Source organism: Agelaius phoeniceus, chromosome 5 (assembly GCF_051311805.1).
Source record: "Agelaius phoeniceus isolate bAgePho1 chromosome 5, bAgePho1.hap1, whole genome shotgun sequence".
Lineage (NCBI taxonomy): Eukaryota > Metazoa > Chordata > Aves > Passeriformes > Icteridae > Agelaius > Agelaius phoeniceus.
The window spans coordinates 29,270,402-29,292,123 of NC_135269.1; the positions used below are offsets into that span (position 1 = coordinate 29,270,402).

Genomic DNA, 21,722 nt, shown 5'->3' on the forward strand with positions numbered 1-21,722 from the left:
AGTACTGGGATTCTAAAATTATGGGCTTAACAAAGCTTTACAGGTGCCAGAGATAAATGACTGAGACAAGACAAGAATATTTTAGTAATGTCAAACTGTCCTGAAAGCCAAGCTATATACCAGTTGGAAGTTAAAGGTTGTGTCCAGAATACATTTACTTTTGGTCCATATTTATGTGTATTATAAAAAAAGAAGGTAATAAACCTCTGTGTAGGTCTAGTAGCCTTTGCAAGAATTTTTTTTTGTTCCATCTGTTCAGTGCTTCCATCTCTTTTGTACTATCAATGAACCACTAGTATATAAATATAAAATTGAACAAATGGTAAGAGTATGCAGATGCTGAAAGTTTTTCAAAATGTCAGTCCATTTTGCAAAAGTAGTATTTAGAGAAATGAGATCTTGAATTCTTCTCAAAAGCATTACAAGTAAAACTCTTGTTCCCTCCTGAAAAGGGAGCACAGTGGCATGGCAGTATTAGATGTAATCAAGAAAACATGATACTTTGTAGATTTAGTCCCCTATCTTAGACAAAAGCCACGAGCATGAGATATATTTTATTATTTCTAGATGGTAAGAAAAATAAAAATTAAATTCTTTCACACTTTTTTTCAGATTTTAACGGACAACTCCCCCAATGAACAGGGCCTAAATAAAGTGTTTGATCTGTGTGTTGTGTGTGGAGACAAAGCATCAGGTATTTGGTTTTTTCTTTCTTTTTTTTAAGGTGGTGCAATTTTATAAAGGCAGTTTAAAATTCTTCTGAAGCTGTGTAACAGTTTGCATGCATATACATGTATAAATTTCTATACACGCAGTGGAGAATTTCACTAAGTGGTACTCTAGTATCCATGGATAGAATTTATTGTTGTTTTACATAGAATGATAGAATATCCTGAGTTGGAAGGGACTTTCAAGGGTCACTGAGGTCCAACTCTCGGCCCTGCACAGGACACCCCAAGAGTCACACCCTGTGCTTGAGAGCCTTGTCCAAACTCTTCTTGAGCTCTGTCAGGCTGGTGCTGTGACCACTTCCCTGGGGAGCCTGTTCCAGTGCTCAGTCACCCTCTGGGTGAAAAACCTTTTTCCTAAAATATAACCTAAAATCTCCCTTACCAGCTTTGTGCCATTCCCTTGGGTCCTGGCACTGGAGGGAGTAGGTCAGTGCCTGCTTGTCCATTTCCTCTTGTGAGGAACCTGCAGACCACTGTGAGGTCTCCCTTCAGCAGGGAGCCAGCTTGCTAGAAAGTAAAATATATTAAATATTTTTTTCAAAAAATTGGCAAAGTTTTACATAAAAAATACAGTTGCTAGAGCTCTAAATACTTGTCAGACCTCACCCATCTCAAGGAAATTCTTGCCAAACTTAAGGCAAAGATCTGTTCGGTATGTTCTAATTGTTAAAACTTCTCTGACTCCCCAGAAGAGGGCTGGAGTCTCCCTTCAGGGACTGGAGATCCAAGGAGGTTTTCCTCCTGTGCTGCCCTTGGAATATTGGGCAGTGGTAGTGACTCTGGGGAGAGTGCCATGTTCCTCTGAGCAGCTGCAGGTTTTGGGGAGCCTCCCATGTGACAAGCACTGTCATGAAAACTGCTTTGCAGATACTTCCAAGCTGGAATCCAAGAAGCTACATCAAAAGAGTAGGTGAAAAAGCAGCCCAGCTACTTTGCAGAATGAATATTCATAATCCAGCTGCTACTAAAATGTTTCAGACAATATTCTTTTAATACATATGATGCTTTTGAAATTTCACATTTTAGTAGTGGTAAAAAGGTTGTCATAGAGGAATCTAGAAAACCTGTCAGAATTTCTAGAAACTTCAGGAAAGAACCTTAAAATGTTTTCTCCTAAATTAGGTTATATTTATGATTTATTTTGTAATGTGCCATATATATTTCAAGGATTCATAAATTAAAATTGTTGTAAGAGCCAAGCATGCCTTCATCAATCCTTTTTATTAGTGTTTCTATTTTATGCAAAATCAAAATAATTTACTTCTAAAAATAAAATCTTACTTTTTGTAGTATATTATAGAAATTTTTATATTATACAGAAAACTTGCAGAACTGGTCTTCAAAAAACCCATTTTACTTATTTTAGATTATTCTTTCATTGATGTTTTACTGCAAGAACTATGGACATACCATTACCCTGTTAGGAAAATGAAAGGTGAAAATAAAGCTTTGAAGTGATTGCCTCATGCTGTCAATGCCATGTTTGCACTTTCCATTGTTGCGTTAGATTTAAGGCATACAATTTCAACAGCTGAAATTGTAATGAGAAATCACAGGAAAATCACTAGAGGAATCTATAAATTAAATTTTTTTTGCTATATTCTTACTGACCTGTTTTCTTAGCGTTTTTTAACACTGCTGTCAACAGTTAAGGAAATAATTTGATAAGCAACTTGCTTGTTTGTAAAATCTTGTTTAAGAGCTTTGAACTAGAAAAATAGTTCTTGTTTTTTTATGTTTTATAGCCCCAGTATATTTTAAGATCTGCAATGGGAAAAACAAGTGTTCCTTTTCTGGGTAAAATAGCTAATACTTTGTCTTTAATAAATGTCAAGTCTATAAAATGAATATGATACTGTAAAATTAATGTCAGGTTTTCTGTTGCTTTGTAACTAGGGCGTCATTATGGAGCAGTAACCTGTGAGGGATGCAAAGGATTCTTTAAAAGGAGTATACGGAAAAATTTGGTTTATTCCTGCCGAGGAACAAAGGACTGCGTAATTAACAAGCACCACCGGAATCGCTGCCAGTACTGTAGGCTGCAGAGATGCATCGCCTTTGGGATGAAACAGGATTGTAAGTCTGAATAAGAGCAAACTGCTTCCCCTGCCAGCTGCTTCGTGCTACAAAAGATATGCTTTGTATAGATACAAATTGTTATCTTGGTTACATATTTTTAAATCGTTGTATCTTTTTCTTTTTAAGGAAGTTTGGTGTATCAGATTGTTAAATGCTTTCAGGTGTTTGCTTTAAAAGCTTAATAAGCTCCATCCCACACGTTGAAAGTGAATGAATTGTTACTCCTATGTGGCAAATATCAAACATGTCTGCAGTTTTTTTGTGCAGTTCAGGTTAAGTTACTGAACTTTTTGAACTCTACTTTCCTTTCAGTTTTTCCACAACTGAGATTGCTGTTCACTTTTGGGAAAGCTCTGCAGAGACAGTTATTCACAAGGCAGAGATCCACAGTGACCTAAAGTTCAGTTCTTACCGATTCCTGCAGATTCCAAGTTCCTTTCTAGTTTTCCATGCATTAGATGTAGTGGTAGTGCAATATCACAGCAGTATCAGAATACTAAATACACAGAAAATCACACAAAACAAATTCTTCAGACCTAATACTGTGACACTGCTGTAGTACATACAGTATTGGTCTTGTTCTCTGCTCTCTGTCATCCTGCACTTATTTTACTGACCCTCTTGAACTTCTGTGGACATTTCCTCCTTACAGCCCTGCCTCTGTCAGCAGAAATCAGTAACACAGGGAAAATTAATTCAGAAAGGGAGGAAAAGCTGGGGCAGTGAAAGTGGATCTTTACCCTCTAGTTCAGCTGGCAGCAAATAAGAAAAGGCCCCTCCACAGAAGACTTTTTAAGCAGAGCAAAATCACTTGGCTTAGGGATCAGAAGGCAGGAAAATAATCTCTTGGTCGTGGGGGAATAGTGAGTGGGAGAGAGGACTGTTTGGTGATAAGAAGTCTCATTCCTCAGTGGGGTGGAGAAAGGAAAGGAAAGAAAACTTAACATGGTCTTGGACTGTAGCTCCCTCAGTGAGGGTTATTTGTCCCTTGAAGAAGCCTGGGCCTTTTCTCAGCAAAGTGAGAGCTACTGAGCACAGCATTTACAAAGGAAGATGAAATACTTGCCTCCATCTCCCACCCTTTAAAGCACTATTTGTGGGTTGCAGGCTGACTTCAATAGCATTGTCAATACTTAAAATTACAACATATGGGGTTTAAGATGCTTATCAGTGTAAAAATTTGAATAGCATCACAGTCTACTGCTATCTTGAAAAGTTTTTAATTTTTTATCTGAAGTTACACATTTTTCACATTTCCACATTTTCCCTATAGAGGGTAATACTGTAAGTTTCATTTTAATGTTCAAAGCAAGATTATACATTTGTAGGCTAAAGCCCCAGTTCATTCTGCTTGTTTCACTGAGTTATTCAAATTTAAAAATCCACTTATTCTCTGAAGTCAGGACCCTGTGGGCCAGGGTCTTGCCCAGATTTATCTTAAATGGTCTGAACTCAACTTTGTGAATGTACCTTTCCCTCTGTATTGTCTGAGGTCCTAACTTGAGAAGCTTCATCAAGTGAATGAAGTTATATGGATTAACACAGACCCACAATCCATGGAAAAACATACCACCAGTCCTTTACAAATGAAGTGAGAATGTGAGATAGTGAAACTGAGAGAATGAGAAGCTTTAAGCTGCCACTTTGATTCAAGTTAAAAATGAGGGGATGTCTCACTTAATTTAAACTTTAAAATGTTGCAATAATTTCCATCTCAGACTTTGACTACTACATCATTTCACTTAGAACTCATCAAGTTGGTGTGCTGGTTCTATCCAACTTGTTAGCTTGTGGTTATGGGATATATTTAATATATATATATTAGCTATTTTCAGGATTATTATTAAAAACAAATATTAAATAAAGAAAAAAGTATTACTTCTTATTCTGTAATTCAGGGTGATTTAATAGTTGGATATTATTTCTGTAGCTGTACAGTGTGAGAGGAAACCTATTGAGGTGTCAAGAGAAAAATCTTCGAACTGTGCAGCTTCTACAGAAAAGATCTACATTCGGAAAGATCTCCGTAGTCCATTAGCTGCAACCCCAACTTTTGTAACAGACAATGAAACAGCAAGGTATGTAAATTGTATTCAGAAGTGGCTATCTCTATCTTCTGGAAAAAAAAAGATTGAATTTTAAAATTAATCAGAATTAAAACTTGTGCTGTTTTCTGTCAGATCAACGGGTTTGCTGGAATCAGGAATGTTTGTTAACATTCATCCGTCTGCAATAAAAAGTGAACCTACTGTGCTGATGACTCCAGATAAGGTATGTGATGATATGACTGATATAATAAGTAGAGCTAATTGCTGTAATTGTATATGTAAGGAGAGAAGGGTGTTCTATTTGGTTAAATTAATTTTTAAAACACTCCTTTACAACATTCACCACTGTCACAAATGCCTTCTCTTTACAAGAATCCTCTTAGCATCACACAGTAAAAACACTGAAAATACAACAAAGTAAATGCCCTTCCTTCACATTTTTAGGAGCCTTAAGGGCAGTATTATTTTACTTTTTGTTCTGGGATAATCCTGACACTTGCCCTGTTCTTTTATACAAATAAAGTGAAGTGTTCACGACTTCTTATGGCACTATTACACACTATCACAGTGCCATGTGTAAATACAGTTGGATTTCTTTTTCTCCTGAATCACTGGTTTTTTGGCAAAACTGATAAGATTTATCTCATCAACAATTTTATTTATGATCTGTTTTTCCTTTGTTTCCATTTTGTTGCACTTACTGATCCACTAAAGTCATGTGATAGCCTCTTCACATATGCACAGTATTTGTGTTTTTCTAGCTGATACTAAATTACCTCATGTGAGAGAATGGATTGTAGGAGAATGGAGATAGTGCTGCAGGCAGTCTTGCCCCTGATAAGTTGCAGCTGTGTAAGACAGGTGAACAGCACTGAAGGAGAAGAAGCATGGAATGCTGATGTGTATTGACCAATCACAAAAGAGTAAAAGGGCAGGCAGGTGTTATGCATGTGAGAGAAAAGGTATAAAGAGTTAGGAGGAGAGAGGTGGTGTTAGAACTAGCAGTTGTGCTGTGAGAGGAAGTGGTCTATATTGCTTGGTGCTGCTTGTGGGATTGTAACAGAGAGAAGGTATGAAGGCTTTAATAAACTGCTGATGCTTGCTACCATCTTTGGTGCTAATCTTTTGAGTCCTCTGTCAATCAGGGGAAGTTTTTAGATAACAAGGGACTGACACTGGTGTCAGTCGTGTGACCACTGTCCGATTGGTGCCCTGTTTTAGGGGTGAGTGACAACACATGGTACCCTGTGTGAGGAGTGACCAACAGCACCCTCATACTGTTTTCATGTATTTTGCTTTGCTTGATCTGTCTGGTGTTAGCAGCAGCACACTTGTCTGTAATAATGTATTTTTCTTTTCTTTTGCTGGGATAGAGTGGGACACATCTTACTGCTTCTCTGAGTTGCTAGACAGCACTGAATCACTTTTTTCCTTTGCAGTTTGACAAAGACGTAAACACCAAAAAGGCTACAGCATAATTCTTGTTATGCTTGTTTATAAAGGTGACTTTTCATGCATTCCTTCTTCTCATTCTCCTCCCCTGTTACTACTGACTCATTTACATGGCGAAGGAAGATGCTAAAAATGTAATCTAGAGGAGTTTTATATTCCTGGTGATAGACTAGTGCATAGAGATGTGAAATCTTTCTGCACTTGCTTACCATCAGTAGTATTCTTTCTGAAAGAAATAGATAGCTATTACTTTTACAAGTAAATGTCAAAATATTCCATATTTTTGATGCAGTGCAGTGTCTGATGGCTGTATTGTGGTTACTCATGTACTGGAAACAGTTTTCTTACAGGTAGATCTTTGTATATGCTCTATTCTTTATTTATGTGAAAGCTAGGTTCTTCTCTTGCAGGCTTACTGCTGCCAATTATCTGAGAATTAAAAGCTGTTCTTTTCCTTTAGGTAGAAGCATGTCAAGGAGATTTAAGTACACTGGCAAATGTAGTGACTTCATTAGCAAATCTCAGTAAATGCAAAGATGTGTCACAAAGCAGTACAGAGCTATCCATGATTGAAAATTTGAGTAATGGAGATGCATCATTATCTGAACTCAAGCAAGAAGAACAAGCTAGTAGTGATGTTACAAGGTAAGGCATATTACACTTAAAAATACTATCCTTTTCAAGGTCTCTGTCAATTCAGACCAGACAATTAGTTAAATCATTACAATGTAGGAAATTTATTTGCTTTAAAAGTAATAGTAATATCAGTGTAAGCTCATGTAGAAGGTAAATGTAAGATTCTTCCAAGTGAAATTAAAAGAAAGTTCCATTAGAGAAATAAATCCTTTTAGTTGGTTGTACTTGAAAGTATAAATGTTAGAGCTGATTTTCTTACCTTTTGGTTGGCCATGCTAAGGTAGGTCTTAGTTAGGTCTTGTACTATAGTCTTAGTACTTTGCATCATCCTGGAAAACTTGTTCCTAAGAGATCTCATCTGTGTTAAGTGCCTGTAGCTATTAATCACCTTAAAAGCTTGAAAAGCAATTTCCTCCTACACAAGAGAAGTTAGAGAATTCTCACTACCAATATTAATACATTCACTGAGTATCTTACAAACTTGTGTTCAGCACTGGTTTTAACTGAGCTATTGTGGTAAGCATATGTGTAAGATGTATATACAGAACATTCACAGTTTTTCCATCAATCACAATTCTGTCCTTCCTTGGTTGTCATTTCATACAAGATTCTGACTGCTGTCCCAGCAATATTCTTTTACACACCACCCACATTTTACATTCTGTTCTGAGAGTGTGTGTGGAGTAAATCTGTTTAGGGGAAAAAGGTGGGCATATTGTGGCTGAAAAATCTGATTTCCCTTGTGGTCTCTACTGCTTTGTGTAATTGCAAGCAGATTACATTTTTCTGTTCCTTTCTTTATATACTGCTTAGAAAGTCAGTCTGACTTCTTATAGATGTTGTTTTGGGCCTTTGCTGTGTCCTCTTCAGTAAAGAATGTTAGAATATGCTGTGTAAGTGGTATTGTTACATGTGCTGATAGCCATCATTCAGTACTATGGCTGTTCAAAGAGATGTAGTAATCTTTCATTTGCTGGGACTTCCAGATGCTTATTTTTACCAACTACAGGGTTTCTGTTCAGTTCTACAAGTCTGTCTATAAAAGGCATCTGGGTCTCTCAGCCAGAGAGCTTGAAAGAGCTCTGACTTCACATACTGCTGTCAAGTAGGTTACCTAATAGCTGTACAGTGGGGAGGTTCTAGTTAAATATTGCTGTGAAAGGGAAGTTGTTATTCCAAGAGAAACTAAAAGTTTTCTCTAAATTACTGAGTTCCCTGTCAGGCCCTATGCCAGCATGAGCTTACAGATGTGGATGTTTATTGAAGAAGAACAGTTTAAGGGACTTCAGAGAGCACTTTTCATCCATCCATGCTTTTCATGTATTTTATTCATTGCTTGCAGTACTGTTTCAGTTTTGCTGCAAGCAACCCATTGCTTTTATATTGTAATTTTATGTGCCTTGTTCTCTAATGCTTCATGATATTATTTCTTCACAGTTTATCTGCAGTCTTATACAGCTGTTGATGACCAAGCCTGACAAAAAGAGAACCAAAATTATCTGTAGCAAAGGATATCAATACCATGTATTTTAATGTTGATTATGTCTCGTTTTCTCACTCTGTGGGCTAGATTTTCATAGCTCCCAGGCAAGCTTTGTTCTAGATTCTCCTTTTCATGGTGTTTTACCTTACAGACCTTGCTCATGGTGGGGCTTTGTGTAGGAAAGGACTCACATTGCTGAGCCATGAGGAAGCAAAGCTGCTACTGATGTCTGCTGGCTTATTACTGGCAGTTTATGAGCTAGGAGGGAGTAGATTTCTTTGAAATTGAAGAATGACTTGGGAGGAAAGTGTCATGGGCAGACATGGTTAACAAGTGTACATGCCCAAACTATATTTCTAGCACTCTTCAGTCTGTGCTAGAATAAATACAGGATAGTGACAGATGCATGTGACATGCACCTTTTGGGGAAAGGGGAAGTCTTGTTCTCTTAAATTTCTGTCCCTGCCACATGAAGAACCCTGCAGAGATCCTGGTGTTTCTTTAAAAGCTGTCACTGAGCTGCTGTGTTTGCCTGTTCTACCTAAGACTGCAGACTGAATTATGGAAGACCTGAAACTCAGATCTTCTAGCAGGAGTCCATAGTATAGTTTCTAGAGCTGAGCCATGAATGCCTTCCCTTTGTGCCAACTTTGTGCATACCCAAGACAGAAGATGGCCCAGGTATGTCTGTATAGTGCACTTGGGTATGCCCCAGTCACCCTGGTGTATATACATCAAGGTACACAGGCTAGTGAGGACCAAAAAGGAGTTCATTGACCATCCCAAGCCTTGAGGCAGTGTCAGCAGCTCTTTCCCTGTGATATTTCATTTGGTTGTGCATAGTCATGTTAAACAGCTAGATTTTTTTTTTTAGCTTGTTAGTGAATTCATGTAGCTAGAGAGAGTGTGGGGGTAGAGAAGCTGGCCAAGTTCTACACCAGATTTTGGAATTAAATCAGTGATTTTAGACTCTGTGGTAATAAACACGTCTATAAATTGAGAATGAGCACTACATACATCAGCTTTTGTAAATATTCTGGCCTCAGTGCATAAGTTTTTTATGCAACACTGTATAGAAATGTTGCTGTTCCCAGGATTTGTCATCTGTCTGTAGGCAGTGATGAAGTCTGTATTTTTGATTGAAGGTGTGTCAGTTGTAGTTCTCAGGTGTATTTATGAGCAGAAAAACAACATGTGATAATAAGCAGCCAAATATTGAATAATACATCTGTGCTTGTCCTGACATGTGCCCTCTAGCATCTGTGCTTGTGAAAGCCAAGAGTCACTGCCATGCAGCAGAGGTTACTAAGGGTTGTATTGAAAGCATGGGAGTACTTTCTATTACATATTTTGAAGCAGTCTTTTCAAATTAAGTTGAAAAATCTAACTACAGCTCATGACTTTAAAAAACCAAAAATCTTACTCTGTTTCTGCTTCATATCAATAAAGCCTGTACAATTTATACATGCACTAAGTGACTGTAACAGCAGTCTGGTGATCATGTCCTCAAAACACTCATGCCAGCACTCTCAGTGAACATCACTAAAGAGATCTTGAAAAGCAAACTGTGATTCAGCAGCACAACCAATATGTCAAAACTGTGAATTTGTTGGCAACTAGTGTAAACAGGATCTGCTGCTAATTTTTGTTTCAGAGTTCGATGGAATGTCAGGAAAAGCATGCCTACTGACTTTTATTTTCCAAATCTCACTCTTTGAAAAAGACTTCTATATACAGGTTTCAGACTTGTGCAGGTTCCTTTTAGATTGAAACGGTCTCTAAAATGAAATTTTCTTTTTGTTTGTTTGTGATCTTACAGGGCATTTGATACTCTTGCAAAAGCATTAAATCCAGGAGAGAGTGCAGCATGCCAGAACTCTGAAAGTATTGACACCAGTGCACAGCTGCTTGGTGGAGAAACAAGCATGAACATTGTGGAAATAGAGGGGCCACTACTCAGTGATGCTCATGTAGCATTCAGGGTACTGAATACTGTCTTACTGTTGACTTTTTATAACTGTTTTGACATAGTGATGTACAATAATGATCTGGCTAAGCTTTATTTTGAATTTCTTCGAGGAGTATTTGTTCAGGTATTAGCATTAATTTCCAGTTAATAAACTGCTTTTGTTGTTTAGGAGAAAGTCCTGCACTCTGCAGTGGTTTAGCTGCACTGGTTATTTTATAGTTACTTACCTTAAAAATACTGGGTAAGCCATACAAAAGGATTTACATAGACAAAGTATTTGCATGAAGCAGAGTCAGCATTTCATTGCATGAAGCAGAGTCAGCATCCACATTCTCACTTGAATGGGTGGATCTGATGAAATCTGCAGCTGGATTTTGAGACCTTTAAGTCTATCTGTCACTTTCTTGTTTTTGTAGATACCCTATTTTAGCATGCTAGTAATTGACTTAAATACAGTTGCTGTGTTAGTTAGCCATATATTTTCTGGATTTATTTCTCATTTCACAAGGTTGCAGGAATTCCTTCTATTTTTTTTCCTCCTTTATATCCTTATTTTTCATAGATATGACAAAAGGCTTGGTCACCTGAAAACTCAGTAATAGGCATTTGGTTAAACTTTACCCCTCTTACAAGCATCTGTTTTGATCATTCAAATGAACACCTCTAATGCAAATGTCAGCATTTTCTTTAAAACTGCATTAGCCAGAACATTATATTAAAAAATATTAATTTCTGAAGACAGAATTACATGTTGTAAGCTATTTTGGGTCGAATCTCTGTCTTCACATACGCAGGTAACATCACTAATTTTGCTTACTAACATTGTGAAGGGTCCTTTCTGATACATGTTGGTTATATTTTTTGTGAGAAGCTTGTGAGAAGCTGTGTATTAGGTATTTTGCTCAAACATCAAAAGATTTCTCCTGTATTTCTTTGTAAAATATTAATTAAAAGTAAAATAAAAAAGATTATTTGTGAACTAGGATTCTCACACACACATTCTCTCTCTCTCCAGGAGTTGTAACTCCTCTAATGTAAGCAACTTCATTCCAGTTACAACGATTCTTCTCTCTTTGAGAATGTCTCAGAAGTTGAGTTTCAAGATTTTCTATTTCCACTTGTCCCAGACATGAATCTCTATGAGCGAATCAAACTTCTTGTCTTTTTTGTTGCTGTGTAGTTATTTAAATACAAAGTTTAATGATGTGGCTAATAATGCAAAAGGGAGTCATTCAGTTTTGTTTGGATTATAACTTATTTTATTTTTTCATTTACAAGAAACTCAAAAGACTGATTTCTTCCTAAATGTATTATGAAGAAAGTAAAAGAACTCTTACACTTTCTTCTTTTTTTCCTACTTTTTTTTTTCTTTTTTTTTCTTTTTTGCAGCTCACCATGCCTTCTCCTATGCCTGATTATCTTAATGTTCACTATATTTGTGAGTCTGCCTCCAGGTTGCTTTTCTTGTCCATGCACTGGGCACGTTCCATTCCATCTTTCCAAGCTTTGGGGTAAGTGTTCCATTTATTCACTTACGTTGTGCATATGTGCTTTTGAATTTCTGGGTTTTGCTGGCTTCTTCAGGGACTTGTAAAAATATAAAGCTACTAATTAAATCTGTTATAAATCTTAATTGTAAGGTAAATTTTCTGAATTAAAACTACTCCCAATCTGAGTCCAAATTCAGGACTTGGTAGGGTTTTGAAAGAAAAATGAGTAGATTTAAAACAATCAAACGCCCTCACACTGCTGCTTCTTAAAATATTTTGAGAAAATAGGAATTTCTATCAGCTTTTTAATAGCTACAGCTCTATGCTTCATCCTGATGCTTATCAGGCAATCACCAAAAAGAAGCTCCTGTCTGAATCCCCAAAATTTTTATCCTTATAAAGTGAATTAGTAGTAATAATCTTGCCTTTAATAACCTACATGAAGAAAATGGTTTGCTAGATTCAGCAGACATTCAGAATGAAATTGTCTAGTTTCAGAAGATTTGCCAAAAATAATTGGCTCCTGTAACCATAAGGTAATTCTAACTGTTCTTTTTACAGTTTGTATAACATCCTGCTTCTCCATCAGAATTCAGTGTATCACTTTAATACAATTTTGTAGTCCATTGCTGGCCATCATTCAAAAAAAAATGTCTAAACTGCATGGGAAAAACTGATTTATCCTATATTCAGAAGTAATTTTATGAAGATACATCAAACAAAGAAAGATACTGTATCAGGTCTGACACAAATGGTGAATAAATCATGACAATTTGTTCTCATCTCAGTGTTTCTGTTTAATTCAATATCAAAATAGCGTGTGACTGTGGCAGCAAAGAGAATTCCTTTTTTAAAATGGGGGATTGTCCCCTTTTCTAGGAAAGCTGTCAAAAGCAGGATGATCTGTGATTACCATTTATGTTTATTCAGATGCTTCAGCCAAATTATTCTACACTTTTTAAGGAAAGATACTGCATTGTGTGTAATTAAGCCTTTGTGTTGGAGAAGGACAAAGGAATATTGTATAAAGTTAAAGAATAGTAGGGGTAAAAAAATAGGTAAGTATGATGTTTTGTTCTGGTAGAAATTGTTGACCTGCAGAATTACAAAATGCATAGCAAATAGACATAGTACATTATGTCAAAAGGTTTTTGTTACAGAGAGACAACTGCAAATTAGTACAAATTGGTATTCTAATAAGAAATGGGAATTACTTCTTAAAAATAAAATATGGTACAGAAGACCTGTCTCTCCAAAAAGATTTAGCAAGAAAAATCTGCACCGGCTCTTTTTATCTGTTTTTTCACAAAATATTTTTCTGCTTAAAAAATGTGGAGGAGTAAGCTGCCATAATAGTGTTAATATTCACCTGTAATAGCATTTATAGACCCAGTCAACATCATGGGCAACAGTATATAAATAACATAAATTCAGTTTTTCTTTGAAGCACCTAAAATGCAAACTATTTTCAAGTGGAGATTTATTTTAAATTGATGCACCCTTTATAGTTGGAGTACATTATATCCTATAATTTTGGCTTTCAGTAGAGTGACTCATTTCACTTCTAAACTGAAGAGAAATTCATGGAGCATGATGAGTAATGGTTTTGTAAGGAAGATGGATAATTGTACCTAGGTTGCTTCCTCCTCAGGCAATATTCTCCTTTAGTCACAGCAGGATAGTTGCCTTTGACCTAATGATGTAGTTAATGATGCCAGATATTGATTAACTCATCTTCCTGCATGGGCATCTTTGTTCTTAAGAGTTTCCTACTGAAACCGTCACCAAGCTGGTAACGAGCTGGTTATGGTTTTGTGAGGCTGCTTAAGCAAAGTTAAGAACTGGCTCTGGTGTAACTTTGATCAGCCATAAAGATGCTGTAGTTGATATTTTTACCTACACACACGTATCAAGAGTAGCCAGTACACCCTATTGTCAGTGGTGCTCAGCACGGTCCCTCTGATTATGTTAAAGGAGATGAACAAAGATGTGACGAATATGTGCAGAAGCTGCATGTACTATGCAGCTGCATGTATCATGTCTACCATAACAAGAACTTGATCAGAATGGAAATATTGCTCTCAGTAAGCTCTTTGTAATCCAGTTAAGGACAAGTCTGTGTTCACCAGTCTTTTGGCATCTTAGGATTGCACTAAATCATCAGAACTGTTCCTGAAGATTATATCTGCATTCTTTAAAAATCCATTCCACTGTATTTTTGTAGTTGAAATCCTAGCTTTAATATGCTTTTCTTCTTGGATAGATCTTGTATTTCTTTTAAATTTCCATTATTTGTATTCACTGGCTAAAACTGAAAAGTTGTACCTGAATTTGGCTCCTTTCTGGTGGGATTTGCTTTCTAAGGCACTGAGCTCTTGTTAAGCTCTGTGAGTTAGAGCTGCTTGGCATAACTAAAAGTTAGGTTACTAATATGAAAGTGGCTGAATATGAATTGATCTATTTTATTTTAAGCTGCAGCAAATAAATCGTTATGACTGGTATTTATACTTTGAAGTCCATATTTCAGACCTTATTCCAAACTTGAAAGGCATGCAGACAGTAGCAGCCAGGAAGCTCAGAAGCTTGATCACACATGTTCCATGTCACCTCTATCTTTAATTAAAAAATTATACCAACCTATCAGTTTTCAAGTGGAAAAAAAACCCCAAAACCCATGAGTCTGTTCTATGTCCACAATACAGGAACAGTGCAATCTTTTTTTGCCCATGCACACAAATGTTGTCCAAATCCTAAGAAAACTGGTATGATGGAGTACACTGTGACAATTGTCATTTACTGTAACTTCAGCTTGCTTTTGTAATAGAAATCTGTCTCCTTTTAGGTCACTTAAACAAAAATGTATTGCTTTATAAAAGTCACTTTATACAAGGTATTTTAATTCTAGCATGCAAAGAAAAATGATGCAGAACTTCATTTTGGTGTTGGTTGTAATGATTGAATCAGATTGGTGTTTTATGAAGTGTTCTTCAGATTTTAAAAATGTGTGAATGCAAATGGCTGGTTTTATTAAATTATTGTGCTTTTTAATAGACAGGATAACAGCATATCATTAGTAAAAGCCTGCTGGAATGAACTTTTTACGCTTGGTCTAGCACAATGCTCACAAGTTATGAATGTGGCAACGATCTTAGCTGCTTTTGTTAATCACCTTCAAGGCAGTTTACAACAAGGTAAGGTGTATACTGTGAACATTCCAGACTTGGGGAATTACTTGATATTTTTTAAGCTTTTAAGTGCACAGAAGCTCGCTATTTATTCTTCAGTTGTTATTGTAAATTTACTGTTTAAAGAATTTCGTGTTAGTATTAAAACAAAAGGATACTAGCAACTACAGTCCCCAAGATAGAATATTTTAGCAGTTTTGCAAAAGTCAGCTATGGTAATATTTAACTCCAAATAATTTTTTTTTTAATTTTTGTGTTTTGTATTGTCTAATAGTGTTCTGCTGTCTGTTAATATCATCAGCCCAAATTAGGAATATTTTGGGCAGCATCAGTGTTAAAAACACAGGAGTACTGTGAATATGATTCCTCTGTATGAAGGATACAAAGTAAAGAATGACCCACCTGTCCTTGTTCTTCATAGCTGTGACACAAAGCAGCTAAATGCTGACTTGGTGATACAGTTCCTTTAGATAACTTGGCTTGTTGACTTCCATGTATTAGTTTTAGTCTACGTGGAAGTCTTCAACAGATCTCCACTTTGTTCCTTGGTAATCCTATGTCCTGCATCTTTGGCATATTTTTCATTTAAGTGAAAGACATATCAGTTGGCTTCTTTTATGATAAGGTAATTAAAGAATTATTTCCAAGGGGGTTTTGTGATTTAAAAACATCCACAAGATCCTCCTGTAAATAACAATAGCTTAAAACAAATGGATCAAATAGTGAGATGTACTGGAACAGCTAACAAATCTGATTGTCTCTAGCAGATAAAAATGGAATCTGGAAATTTTAGTCTATGTAATATTAATGTATGTTTACCAGAAGGGGTATTGTAGTAACTAGTCATATTTTTATCATTATTAAAAATACATATTTCTGCCATTTAAACTGGGAATCCAGGTTGACTGCAAAGACCAGTTATGCAGTCTGCCAGCTTCAGTATCTCCAGAGATACCAAGTTTGTGGAGTCTAGAGACTCTAGCTGGATGGGTTTTGGGGCTGCTTTGCTATTGCTGACTCAAGGGGAGCAGCTCTGCACCAACACATTGCCGTCAATGTAAATCAAGGGAGGTGAATAGTACTCCTTTCCCAGCAGTGGCATGGTCTCTGACTAAACCATCCACAAAGCTGGACACCTGATCCTTAGGCACAGAGCACAGGTCAGCATTAGCAGTGTAATGCTTTACTTATAAGTAGTTTCTTCCTTCCTTGGTCATTTCAAGCTCTAGCCCATGCCTCATAACTTGGAAGCATTAGCAGGAAGAGCCTAATTGGAAGAGGTGGAAAAAAAGAGAGTTAATACTCCCTAATTGCTGGTGTCAAGATTATTCAGACCTAATAGGAATTTTTACATGGCATAGATTTCCCATTGTTTGAATCTAATAAAAAATATTTTTTAAATTCCAATGTGAACACATTTTTGCACGCATGTTAACTTGGGAATTTTTCTTACGTGTGTCTTGATTTAGATAAGCTTCCAACAGACAGAGGAAGACTAGTAATGGAGCATGTCTTCAAATTGCAAGAGTTTTGTAACAGCATGGTTAAACTGTGTCTGGATGGGTATGAATATGCATATTTGAAAGCAATTGTCCTCTTCAGTCCTGGTAAGTAATTATTCCAAATGTTACATTTTAATCTGTGCTATTTATTTCTGCATACCTATTTCATTATATGCAGTTACTGCCTCATTTGTTGAGCAATCTTGGAAGGTTTGTGAGGACTGTAGGAAGAGGAGGGTTAATCTTCTAATGTAAATAACTGAAGGTTGCTTTGGGGACTTTTTCTGCAGGGAGAGACTTTGATTCTTTTTATTTGTAGATTTTTATTCGTGGCTGTGCCACTTAGGCTTTTAGTTGTTTTGGGTTTTTTTCTTTTCATTTATTTATTTATTGCTTTTAATTCTGTGCCTCCTTTCTGGAGTACATTTTCTAAAGACCTGCAGTTTAATTTTCTGAAGTGTTGCTCTTGCACATCCAGATCAGATAGATTGAACTTGGGATTTTAATATATGAAAAACTATCTGGGCATCAGTTCTCACATTCAGAATTACAGAAACATCACCTCTCCCCCACACAGACAATGCATAAGCATTTCTGGCAAATGAGCACCACAAGCATTCACTTATGTTATTATTTCTGTCTTCTAAACAGTATTTGCTTAATGTACTCTCAGTGGCATTACTAGACATACATTAGAAAGTGAAGGTAATATAACTTTATTTCCCTTCTGGGTGATTAGTGTACAATAGGGAGGAAAGAGTCCTCTGGTTATGGTAGGTACTTACTGAGTAATTACATTGTGTATCCCATATGCCTGGATGTAGAAAGATACAAAATTAATTTTCTTACTTGGAAGTGTCAGAATTAACTTCTCACAAAAGGCGTTTAGGTGTTGTATCAGCATCCTGCAGGCCTTAGATTTATCATTCAAAATTGAGATTTAATACAAAGCCAAATCAACTCTTTTGATGAAAGAAAAATGTGCAAATCTCAAGTACTTCCTCTGTCTCCAAGAGTTTTTCACTCTCACATTTAGAAAGTGTCTTCAGTTAGTTCATTTCACATTAGAATGTGTTAAAAGCACCAGCAGCTTCCTTAATCTTGTTGTTCTGCCTTTTGTAGATGCTGATATCCTGTAGAAAAGATTGGAGTGGATGTTAAAATGCTCACAGAATCTTAATGGCCCCTGTCAGTAGTGTAGGACATGGAGGAGATCTGGGTGTTTGGTTCTTGTCAGTTCTGTAGGTTTATTAGATCCAAGAAGAACTTTCTTTTTGCATTCAGTTGCAGTTCACCCTTACACAGAAAAAATATTTGAGGTGAGAAAATCTTTTAGAACTTGGACACTTCCAAAATGTAAATTTTAAGCAGGTTTTCTAATATTGAATTCATATATTGTGAGGTTCTTGCTTTGCAGTTTCCCTCAGATTTGCATGATCTTTTCTATATCTACCTGTAAAATGGCAGCATCAGCAGGAATTCATGGTATTCATCAGTGTGCAAACAAAACCCTGCATATCTTACATTGTTACCTACATATATATATATATATATATATATATATATAGCAGTAATGGAAGACTTCTGAGATGACAGACATTCATGCAAATAAGTGGTATAAGTAGAGTCAGAACCCTTCAGAAAAGATGATAAATTTCCAGAGGAATTCCTATTGTGATATTTTTCTATTGTGGGTCACTTAGGAAAATCAGATTCTGGGTGTTTTACTCTAAGACATAATCCTGCTGTCAGTCCTTATGACAAGGAGAGTCTTGCATAGTGGTTCTGTGTGTTTGCTTGTACAGTTCACTCTAGCACTGCAACAGTTTCAGTTTCCTGATAAGCAGGACTCACCATTAAACCCACTAAGTTTAAACACAATGTTAAGCATGCTTGAAAATCTTTGCAGTTTTCCTTTTCTGCTGAAGATTGAACAGTTCCAAATACACCATTATTACAGAAGAGACTTTCTCTAAGTGGATGGTCAGAGGGTGTTTGCTGGTTTAATTTTAATAAATAATACTTGCAGGAGATACGATTCTCCTGCAAGTGTTCTTACCCCAAAATAATCCTTTTCATGGCATACCTATACAAAGAACTGGTAGAGGTTACTTCAGGAAAGAAACAAAATTATGGGAGAATGCCTCAAGTCCATTTTTTTAGAATTATGTCCACTAGGATTTATGATAGAATCCTCTGGCCTGTGTGGAAAAATCAATCCTATAAGACACAAAAAAAAAAACTTCTTGAGGAACCTTGCACTTGCAAAGTAGTATTTACCTATTTGTTTAGTCTGAAGTTTGTGTCCTTCCAATTATATTTGACAACACAAAAGGTAGAACAAAAAATACTTTGGAAAATATTCTAGTCCAGTCACATGATTGAGAGAAATTTTCTTTAGCTGATGTTTTCAAATTCACATTACTAATGAGTAGTTGCTTTAATGGCAATGTGTTGTCAAGACTCTTGATCCTTAAGCCATATAACAAAATCTTCCTACATGTGAAAGTCATGTTTGAGGTACCTTGAACAGAAGGGATGACCTGGCAATGACTCACAGGCCAGAAATAATAATTGCAGGGATTTTACTGCTGTGCTGCAGGATGGGGCTGGCCTGTGGATGCAGCAGAGCCCTAAGGTAAGAACCTCTGCTTTAGTAGGCCCTGGTGACTCAGCTGTGCCAAGCCAGCTGTTTGATTGCCACAAGGCAGCCTTGGACAAGGAGGTTAGTGTAAAGGGTGTGCCAAGACAACTTGACATCTTTCTAAATGGCTGCAAGTGTACAAGCAATGGTCTTATTCTTTCCAGAAGTTGACTTCTTGCTGTGTTCCTGACATGCCTCTAAAAGCAGCAGCACGAAGTCATGCATTTTGCATGTCAACTCTAACTCTTCATCTACATGATTTGTCATGCTAGTATGACAGTAAAATTTTTGCATTCAGATAGATGGATAATAAAATTACAGACCATGTAGAGAGTTCAGAATTACTACATAATAATTTCTGAGAATGACTTGGCAGTTAAGTTGATGTCCTTTCATTTTAGCAACACTTACATTTTGAGTAAGTTCAAATTGCTGCTAAAAATTATGATTGGCACATTAGAAATTTTTGTACCAAATGGTTGAGAAAGAACAGTCTGCTACATACAAGCCTATCTGAATTCAACAAGCATTTGGACAGTGCTCTCAGGCACATGGTGTGATTCTTGGGGTGTCCTGTGCAGGCCCAGGAGCTGGACTCAATGATACTGATGGGTCCCTTCTAACTCAGCATATTCTATGATTCAATGTGTTTTGTACATGTCTTAGGAAACAGCTCACAGCTTTTTATTCTGCTTCTTTCACTGATCCTAATTTTATACTTCACGTTTCACCTAAATATTACTTGTGCATCCAGTGTTCCAGGAAGTGTCAGTGTGTTGAAACAATCCTGTTTTACTGCTCCACAGAGAACAGAATTGTATCATCAAGACTGACATAAACATTGTAAAGCACTGAATTTATTTCAACTCTTTCAAATGTCTGAGTTTATTTATGGAAAGTTAAGTAAAATATAAATGTAAAGAAAGAGAAATATAAGGAGGTAAAGTAGTGTTCGCAACTAAAACTGAAGTTGCTGCAGCTACCACATAATTATTTCAGTATGTTGGCAACTGGATAGTCTGTATGGATGTTAGTTCATTTTCTGTAGAACAACTATAACAAAGAAGAGGGGTTTTTTTTCAGATCACCCAGGTCTAGAAAATGTGGTACAGATTGAGAAATTTCAAGAAAAAGCTTACATGGAGTTCCAAGACTATGTAACAAAGGCGTATCCGGATGATACCTACAGGTCTGTAAACTTAGATGCTTACTGATTGATTCTCTTTTCAGAATCACTGATTTGTACAGTTTTTCATGTAATAGATATATACATCATCTTCTTACCTCATTAAAATTAAGGAATTACCTTTAGAGCACTTCAAATATTATGCATGTGGTCAAACATATTATGTGTAGTATTTTTCATCTCATTATTACTTTCTAAAATTCAATATCCAAAGTAAATATTAGTAGCATTCAATTTGAATTGCATCTGTTTGGAATATTTCCTTATTTAGTCTCAAATCGAAACATACATAGTACACGTAGTTGACAGATATTTGCACATTACTGTTCATAAATTTAATGCTATTCTCATTTAAATATTTAAGCCTTTAATGAACTAGATATGGTAAACTTTGACCAGTAGTGTCCCTTGTAATTTTTTTCTCTTCTTTTGCCAATAATATCATGGAGAACAACACCAAAATCTGTGATTTGCTGAGTAACACTTTTCACCAAATTCATTTTCCAGGCTATCTAGACTTCTTCTGCGATTGCCTGCTCTCAGGCTGATGAGTGCTGCCATCACTGAGGAGCTGTTCTTCGCAGGACTGATTGGCAATGTTCAGATTGACAGCATCATCCCATACATTCTGAGAATGGAGACAGCAGACTACAACTCTCAGATCATAGGTCATGGTGTGTAAAAGGAGCAGTCCAGGATTCTGTACCATGGCAATCATGGTGATGTAAATGCATACCCTGTCTCCAAGAGATGGTCATAAGCCTTCCAGTGCACCTTTCCAAAGAAGGCTCATATTCCTCCTTTCCAGTACACTTGGGAAACGTGGTGGAGTGTATTAGGATATAGGATCCCTTCCTGTTCTTCATCTGTCTTCAAGGACTTGTAAATTAACTTGATATCTGAAGAAGGTCAAGAATTGTCCATCCTATTTTTGTAGGTAGACGGACTTGGAATATTTGTTTATGAAGTTCAGGCTTATGAGGAAACTGAAGAAGCTTTGATTGAACTAAGGTATCTCAACTTAGTTTGATGTTTTAGACAAATAAATTAACTTTCCTCTCTGAGCTTTGTTTTCAGTGTTTTGCTGCTAGTTCTTTTTCACGTATCAAATGAAAAATACATAATCAAACATCCTGAAAAGGCCAGTTTCCATGCAGACAAGACCCAGCTTAGTTTTGGCTGTTATTTTGAAGAGTGATTTGTTTCCTGCTGAATTAAACACTGGATACCATACCCCAAGTGCAGGGAAATGGAAGACGTTCACATTTAAAAACATTCTGATGTTAACATTGATGCAGCTGATCAAAAGAGAAGCAG

General features: G+C 36.4%; 1 protein-coding gene across 9 annotated transcripts in view; it reads left to right on the forward strand.

Annotated features, from left to right (window-relative positions):
• The window catches only part of NR2C1 (nuclear receptor subfamily 2 group C member 1), a 47,743-nt gene extending 26,274 nt beyond the window's left edge, over window positions 1–21,469 (forward strand). For all 9 annotated transcript variants that reach the window (XM_054631180.2, XM_077178745.1, XM_054631178.2 and 6 more), the window contains 11 exons: window positions 613–694; window positions 2,628–2,807; window positions 4,741–4,888; window positions 4,991–5,081; window positions 6,771–6,955; window positions 10,249–10,411; window positions 11,788–11,909; window positions 14,940–15,079; window positions 16,543–16,680; window positions 20,303–20,408; window positions 20,913–21,469. In XM_054631180.2, the coding sequence (XP_054487155.2) occupies window positions 613–694; window positions 2,628–2,807; window positions 4,741–4,888; window positions 4,991–5,081; window positions 6,771–6,955; window positions 10,249–10,411; window positions 11,788–11,909; window positions 14,940–15,079; window positions 16,543–16,680; window positions 20,303–20,408; window positions 20,913–21,087 (1,530 nt within the window). In that variant the 3' untranslated portion in view covers window positions 21,088–21,469. The remainder of the gene's footprint in view (window positions 1–612; window positions 695–2,627; window positions 2,808–4,740; window positions 4,889–4,990; window positions 5,082–6,770; window positions 6,956–10,248; window positions 10,412–11,787; window positions 11,910–14,939; window positions 15,080–16,542; window positions 16,681–20,302; window positions 20,409–20,912) is intronic.
• The last annotated feature ends 253 nt before the right edge of the window (window positions 21,470–21,722 follow it).